This window comes from Podarcis raffonei, chromosome 11 (genome assembly GCF_027172205.1).
Source record: "Podarcis raffonei isolate rPodRaf1 chromosome 11, rPodRaf1.pri, whole genome shotgun sequence".
Taxonomy (NCBI): Eukaryota; Metazoa; Chordata; class Lepidosauria; order Squamata; family Lacertidae; genus Podarcis; species Podarcis raffonei.
Genome location: NC_070612.1, coordinates 53646845 through 53655314, shown reverse-complemented (window position 1 = coordinate 53655314; position 8470 = coordinate 53646845). Strand labels below are relative to the sequence as shown.

At 42.9% G+C, this 8470-nt stretch overlaps 1 protein-coding gene across 4 annotated transcripts in view; it reads right to left on the bottom strand.

Moving 5' to 3' along the window:
• Positions 1-2982: 2982 nt before the first annotated feature.
• Positions 2983-8470, bottom strand: part of SHC3 (SHC adaptor protein 3) — a 55049-nt gene continuing 49561 nt past the window's right edge. For all 4 annotated transcript variants that reach the window (XM_053408162.1, XM_053408163.1, XM_053408161.1 and 1 more), the window contains one exon: positions 2983-3999. In XM_053408162.1, coding sequence (XP_053264137.1) covers positions 3871-3999 — 129 coding nt within the window. In that variant the 3' untranslated portion in view covers positions 2983-3870. The remainder of the gene's footprint in view (positions 4000-8470) is intronic.

The following is an 8470-nucleotide window of genomic DNA, read 5'->3' as shown; positions in this document are numbered from 1 at the left end:
TGTGCTTTCGCTAATGGGGCCTCTTGCTGGTGCTGCGCCACCAGAACACGATTTCCATTTTCATCCTGGGGCAAAGTTCTCAACTCGAGATAACTCTTCCAAGTTAGCGGAGTTTGTAACCTGAAGCGTTTGTAACCTGAGGCATTTGTAACTCGAGGTACCACTGTATAGCCTGTTGACCCAGAGGCTTTCTCACAATTTTCGTCTATTCTTGCAGCATATAGAGGGGAAGATTGCTCTAGAACATTAGAAAAGTTCTATGCAAAACATTTTTGGATACTGTGCATGCTGAGCTGTCATTCTGCTTCTGTTCCCCTGCCCATCTGCACCACAGAAGGACCAGCATGTGAATCACAGCAGGAACAGTTCATATCACACACCACCAAGCTGATGCCCTCCAGCTGTTTTGGACTACAACTCCTATCAGCCCCAGCCAAAAGGGGTCTGCTGCTGGGGGCTGATAGGACATGTAGTCCAACACACTGTAACTAGAGGGCAACAAATTGGCAAAGGTTGAACTATTTCATGCTTATTTTTTTTTCTGCCCATGAAATGTTTGCTGAATGTGCAATCCAAGAGCCTAGGTGCCAGAAAAGTGCAGAAGAAATTCCAGTATCCCTATATCCTTTAAATCAAGGTGTACCTTTATGATTGATCCCAATTCTTAGTGGCACAAAGCCTTCTTGAGCAGGAGAGCTATTAGCCCAATATTCATTTACCAATATAAAATTTAGTGAACGATATACCTCACCCAGTTCTTCCTTTTGAAAATCCTGCTGAGAAAGCAATGGAAAGGAAAGCAAAAGTTCAGCATTGTCTGGAAGACCTTTGAGTACCTTTGAGATCCCTATTTTATCACCATTTAGGGGAAACAATTATAGTTTAATGCATATATTACGCATCATGGATCTGCTGTGCCAAACCTCATTTGCATTTTACTTTCCTTTTTATGAGGATATTTAATTCCAGCAAAATATTGTGTGACTGACAGTAACTATTTACCATACATATTCAGTGGCAATGGCTATTTTGATTCCTACTTCAGTGCCATTGATCTCAATTGGACGGCAGCAATGAAACTGAGCTGTCTGTTTACGTGTACATTCTTGGAATGGAATCTACTTCCACCAAAATGTGTGAGTTTTGCCACTTGCGTTAAAGCAAAATGTGAGAATTGAAACCTCCCTATGTATGGAAAACACCACTTACACATAATTACGCCCACGAAACATTTTCCTCTCTTTAAATTCCCTTGTGAATATATGGAATTTTGCTTGTTAGAAATTACTGTACGATGCAATAAGCATTTATGAATTCTCATGACTTAACAACACAGCATGCAGATGAGAGCAAGGCAGAGAATATAATTCCATGGAGATAAGAAAGGGAAACTGGAGGCAGACTGCTAGCGTGTGTTCCTCTATTTCTTTATGGGATATTTTCCATTCATAACATGCTTTCATATTTTGATCTTCTAAGCTAGTGTTAGGTCCATCATGAGACGTCCACCAGCTTCTAATCACAGATACCAGCAGCCTTCAAACAAGCAAACTTGCCTTATTATCGCTCCCTAGCATCCCACTGCCAGAGGATTGCCTCATTTCATTCACCAGTTTGCCTCCTGCAAGTGGAAGAAACCTGGGCAGTACTGAATGTCACATCCATTGCCAGGTGTGTCCTGCTGGAAACAGAAAAGGGCTTTCCCCTTGGCCTGCCTATATATCCACTCAGTTGCCAAGGGCGTTTGTGACATCACAAGAAACCCACAGCCAATGGCAAAGCTGGGGAGGCATTGTCTTCATTGCTTTGAGCCACACAATGGCAACTGCACCTATCAGTGATTGTGTGCTTGTTTATTCAGGACATGGGTAGCACTGTGGTCTAAACCACTGAGCCTTTTGGGCTTTCTGATCGGAAGGTCGGCGGTTTGAATCCCCGCGACAGAGTGAGCTCCCATTGCTCTGTCCCAGCTCCTGCCAACCTAGCAGTTTGAAAGCACACCAGTGCAAGTAGATAAATAGGTACTGCTGCTGTGAGAAGGTAAGTAGGGTTTCCATTCACTCTGGCTTCTGTCACAGTCCTCTGTGTGCCAGAAGTGGTTTAGTCATGCTGGCCACAAGACATGGAAAGCTGTCTGTGGACAAACAACGGCTCCCTCAGCCTGAAAGTGAGATGAGCACCACAACCCCATAGTTGCCACCTTTCTGTTGCAACAAATGCTTACAAGACTACAAGCAGGACAGAACAGGGATGTTCATTCACTATTGTTTATCCCAACACCTGCCGTTCTGGTGTAGATGCTACCTCTGTACATGGGTATTTCATTGAGTTAGCATAACTTATAGCCATCGATAGATCCTATCTTCCATGAGCATGTCTTCTATTGTGTTTATTTGCTTAAGAGAGCCAGTGTGGTGTAGTGGTTAAGAGGGCTAGACTCGTAATCTGGGGAACTGGGTTCGCTCCTCCACCTGCAGCTGCTGGGTGACCTTGGGCCAGTCACACTTCTCTGAAGTCTCTCAGCCCCACTCACCTCACAGAGTGTTTGTTGTGGGGGAGGAAGGGAAAGGAGAATGTTAGCCACTTTGAGACTCCTTCGGGTAGTGATAAAGCGGGATATCAAATCCAAACTCCTACTCCTCCTCCTCCTCCTCCTCCTCCTCCTCCTCTTCTTCTTCTTCTTCTTTTTCTTCTTCTTCTTCTTCTTCTTAAGCCATCATATCTGGAGGCTGCTGCCCCCCCCAAAAAACTTGTGCAAATTAATCTCAGCATTTATGAATTAAATGATACGGTACTTATTATTATTTTTGCCTGTCTGGAATGTGCAGCGAATCAGCAGGCAGTTGCATTTCTGCTCATCAGAAGGGCCTGTTCAATGTTTGATTCAGATGGGGACACATTTGGGGGCTGTTACCTCTGATCGGTTACCAGTGATGACTGTGGGACTATGGCATATATGTTTAAAAATCACACACATGTAAATGTTCCTGGCATCCTCTTAGCCTTATATTCTCTGCTACAAGAGCAAGTTACATGTAGAAGAGTCTTAATACCGAACACTGTGTTTAATAAATCAAAGTTGTATCTTAAGGTATATTATTAGAAAAATCAATGCATATACCTCATACACATAGAGATCACACCAAGTCAAAGCCAAAACAAATTACAAACAATTTGGAGTAGCATTTATATAAGAATTTAAGTGGGACATCAGAAAGAGAGGGGGGGAAATGCTTTTGTACTTAAGAGACAATGAATTATGCTTTGAAAAGTTGCTTCAAGCTAACTTTTCCTGTTGAAATATTAGCTCATTGATTCGTGTTACATCACTCACTATTTAATCATTGGATCTTGTCTGTTTTCTCTCTGTTATTGTGCTTATTTTATCATAAAACTATCCTTGAGATTTCCTGCATCAATTTTCTCAGGGAAACAAGACCGGATGTAAGTATTGTTTAATCTAGACAATCACTCATTTCTTGTATCTTCAGTTAAAAATGCTTTTCTTTTTTCTTTTTTGGCCCATTATCTTCAGCAGACTGTCTTCAAAAATATAAATATCTACCGTATTTCTATAGAATGTGTGTGTATGTACACGGTCAATATTCATATTAAGGAATCAGGAACACTTTGATTACATGTTTTGAAGAAAACCCACCAACCTGCTACTTTTGCCATTCTTTACCGACTCTGAAAAGCCACAAGAATGTTCTTCGTCTTGGCACCACACAGGATGGCATTTCTTTAACCTACAGAAAACGTAAACTGGTGATATTCTTTTTCTACAGACAAAGGTTTGCAGTTCCTTTCTGACTGTGGCTTGTGAGCAACACAGCTACATATTTTGCCATGAGGTGAGGGGCTGGGGAGTCACTGTTTTTTCTCTGCCGGCTGATGGAGACAAAGTTCACTCCCGGAAGAAACAATCGGCAAATTGTTCTCCAGGTGGTGGTTGATGAGGTGGCTGATGCTGTCAAATATGCGGTCCTTTGTACGAACCTGAAAAATAGAGGGTGCAAGGAGAAAGTCTGTATATGTTCCACAGAAATGGCCCAACAAAAAAACCCCGGCCACCAACATATATAAATCTTTGTTATTAGAAAACCAATTTGATGTACAGGTACTGAGGAAGATTGGAATAAAGAATTAGAGCTCTCCATTTCGACCACACAGTGGGAAACTTGTTTCAATTGCTCTAACAAGGGTTTCTCTGGATCTTAAATTGAGGCTCATACAACAAAAAAATAATATTTAGAATATACTGGACCCCATTATGTTTGTTTTAAAAAGGGCTGTCTAGGGCATGGGTAGGCAAACTAAGGCCCGGGGGCCGGATATGGCCCAATCACCTATTAAATCCGGCCCACAGACGGTCCGGGAATTAGTGTCTTTTTACATGAGTAGAATGTGTCCTTTTATTTAAAATGCATCTCTGGGTTATTTGTGGGGCATAGGAATTCATTCATATATTTTTTTCAAAATATATTCCGGCCCCCCACAAGGTCTGAGGGACAGTGGACTGGCCCCCCGCTGAAAATGTTTGCTGACCCCTGGTCTAGGGTATCTAACGTGGAGATGCAATAGGGATAATGCTTCTCTAAACATATGTTTTTTCATTGTCCTATATTGAAAGATTTTTGGCAGAAGGTAACTGAAACCATCAACAGAACTATACCGAACAACCTTACATTACAGAGCAAAATATCCTCTTGAATTATATACCCAACACATAGAACCTTACAAAAGGAAAATATGAGTGGACTCTCCGTGCCCTGACCACAGCAAAATGACTGATACTGATGAACTGGAAAAATAAAAATGCGGCTCCCTTCTACAATTGGATTGAAGACTTATATAAACTCACAGCATACGAACAACTTGCATATAAATGCAGACTTGCCATGGACAAATTCAATGATATTTGGAATCCATTCTTACAAATACTGTAATAGGTTAAGATCTGGTGAAGTACAATAACAACCTTGTAAAATACACAGTTTTGGGTTCCCCCCTCTCCCCTTTGTTTTCCCTCCTGCACGGGTTCTGTTTCTCTTTTGTTTGCATCTCACCATGTCTGGTGCACATATAGTTATGTACTTTTTGAACTTTTAATAAAGATGTTTTTTTAAAAAAAAAAGTTCCACAGAAATGGCAATTCTAAATAATGTGGGTTTGTAAAAAATGATTTCCCTTTTTATTGTATCTTGTTCCTTTGTTGTTTGCTGCCCTGAGCTCCTTCGGGAAGAAGGGTGGGATAGAAATACAATTAACTATTATTGATAATCATGTTGACCTTTAAGCTAAGGACCAAACTAGCCAAATGAATTTTATCCGTTATCCTCAGTCCAGTACACATAGAAAGCCAGTGAGCCACAAGGCCTGGCAGGAATTTCCTTGGTCTAAGCCCTATACTCTCTCCACTACATTACAGTGGGTCAGCTGATATAAAACGCTATGTAAACAAAACATTGTGCATTTTTATAAATCATTGGGTAGTGTGCCACTAAGTTTTAATCAGAACAGACCCACTGAAATTAGTGGGCCAAACTTCACCATGTTCATTAACTTCAATGAGCCTAATCTGATTAAAATTAATTGTGCATCTATTATTATTATTATTATTATTATTATTATTATTATTATTATGCAAATGATACTCTATTGGGGAATTTGTTGGGGGAGGGGTTCATGCATTCTCTTTCTCTCATCCCCTATTTAGTTTTCTCCCTACCCACAGAAGAGGCAGATCTCTCGTGCCAGAGGTCTTCTCTAATCACTTACAGAGGGCTTTTGAAATTAGTCCAAATCACTTATAAATAAATGAGTAAACAAGCAATGGGGAGAGCAAAGTGGAATTTCCAACATCAGCGCAGGGATGTGTTTTGAGAACGTCAGAGATTTTGGAAGGTAGCTACATCTTTCTCAACACTAAATTGGCAAAAGACTCACCAGCTTTTTGACCCGCGAGGCACAGACAGAAGCACACTTTGGAAATGAAATATCTTTTCTTGTTTGCATGAAGCGTTTGGCTTGCTACAAACACTTCAGCAACCTCAGGCGAATTCTCCTCTGTTGGAAATAGTTCCAAAAATAATCTCTGACTGACCTCTAGCGTTAACAGTGTGAGTTGCATTCATTGCTTGAGGGGAAGCTGTGAGCCAGCCAGCAAAATGTCTCTTGCATCTCATGAAAGCGTTGGCTACACTGCAGTGACTATTCCGTTCAACTGTTACATACACCTTCCAGAAGATGTGACTAAGGAAAAAGCTGACAGGGGAGTTTCTGAATTTTGACAGAAAGAGATTACATGTTGCTGAGCTCTGATGGAAATGGCACGCTGGGATGAGGAACTGCAGGTGGAGCTCTCCTCACACCCCTGTCATGTCATTCATAGATAAGCGGGTGATACTAGGAGACTGGGACGCGGGAGGTGCTGTGGGTTAAACCACAGAGCCTGGGACTTGCTGATCAGAAGGTCGGTGGTTCGAATTCCCACGACGGGGTGAGCTCCCGTTGCTCGGTCCCTGCTCCTGCCAACCTAGCAGTTCGAAAGCACGTCAAAGTGCAAGTAGATAAATAGGTACCGCTCCAGCAGGAAGGTAAACGGCGTTTCTGTGTGCTGCTCTAGTTCACCAGAAGTGGCTTAGTCATGCTGGCCACATGACCCGGAAGCTGTACGCCGGATCCCTCAGCCAATAAAGCGAGATGAGCGCCGCAACCCCAGAGTCATCCGCGACTGGACCTAACGGTCAGGGGTCCCTTTACCTTTAACTAAAATACTATATGCATCCAGAGTTCAACCCTCAAAAGGAAATTGGTTCTGCACGCAGCAAGTTGGCTGTGTTAGCCTGTTGCAGCAGCAACAACAAAGCACAGCAAAAATCTTGAGGCATCTTAAAGACATGCAAGAAATCATTGTTAGAGGATTACAGGGGGCAGTGGGAGTCCAAATGTTGTCTTTAGAGTCCACTCCAAGCCTCTGGTCTTATATCTGTAAAGTGGGCTTCTCCTGAAGTGGTCAAATGGAACTTTTAGTTGTGTTAATGGCTTCAGCCAGGTCTGCTGTCTCTTTGCAGAGAACGTGTAACTTGTTGCCCCTGATACTGCTAAGCTGGGGATGCCTCCAGAAAGTGGTCAAACGGGAACAGGACTCTGCCCCACTCCCCTGGCTGGAGGCGATGGCGTCTACGATAGGGCGGTTCATAAAAAACTCCACGAAAATAGCTGTTTACTTGGCCGTTTTCCTATGTCGTGAAGGCTAAAATTTCAATTCAGTGGAGCAGGGTCCAGATATTAACTGATATGCCAGAAATTTCAGATATTGCTATATAATCCCTAGGGTAGTAAGATAAGACCTTTGGAGCAAGCATTATTTTTAAAAAAAGTTTTTTCTGAATGGCCCTAGTCTACGAGTGAAAAAGAACATCAGACTCCAGTCTCATCTTGGACAGGACTGGGAAGAGACTCAGAGGCTTGGCTTCCTCTCTGTGCTGAATCCAAAGCTTTGGCCTTGACAGCCCCCCCCCCCGTAACCTAATGCACGGGAAACAGGACTTGTCAGAGTGTTGATGCTGTGAGCCCTCCCAACTTATACCTGTGTATATGTGTAAAAACAAAACAAAAAAAACACCAATTATTACAAAGACAACTCCAGTTATTTTCATTTCAAAGAAACCCAAAGTATACGCTGACAACCTCTGAGAGCTCTTACCACCTGGGGATTGGAGAGCACATTATATTAATACAGTGGTACGTCAGGTTAAGTACTTAATTCGTTCCGGAGGTCCGTTCTTAACATGAAACTGTTCTTAACCTGAAGCACCACTTTAGCTAATGGGGCCTCCTGCTGCTGCTGCACCACCGGAGCACGATTTCTGTTCTCATCCTGAAGTGAAGGAATGGGTTTCTGAAACCCATTCCTTCAGAAGCAAAGTTCTTAACCTGAGGTAATATTTCTGGGTTAGTGGAGTCTGTAACCTGAAGCGTATGTAACCTGAGGTACCACTGTACAATACAGCGGTACCTCGATTTTTGAACGTCTCCGTTGATGAATGTTTCGGAACTCGAACACCATAGACCCGGAAGTAAATGCTTTGGTTTCCGAACACACCTCGGAAGTCAAACATGCCACATGGCTTCCGTATTGAGTTTTCCGTATTGAGTTTTCCGTTTTGAGGTTTCCATTTTGAGTTTTCGGTTTTTGAACATTTTGGAACTCGAATGGTCTTCCGGAGCAGATTACATTCAAAAGCCGAGGTACCACTGTGTAAGGCAGTGGTCCCCAACCTGCGGCCCACGGAGGCCGTTTAACTAGCCCACGAGCCACCCTTGAACCGAGCCGCCCGCTCGGCGAGTACCCACGCGCTGCGCTAAACTGGTGCAACACGGCATGGGGACTCTCTTCTGCAGCTCCAGAAATCGCTTCTGCGTGTGCCCAGATGCCGGAAATCGCATCTGTGGATGTCTGCGG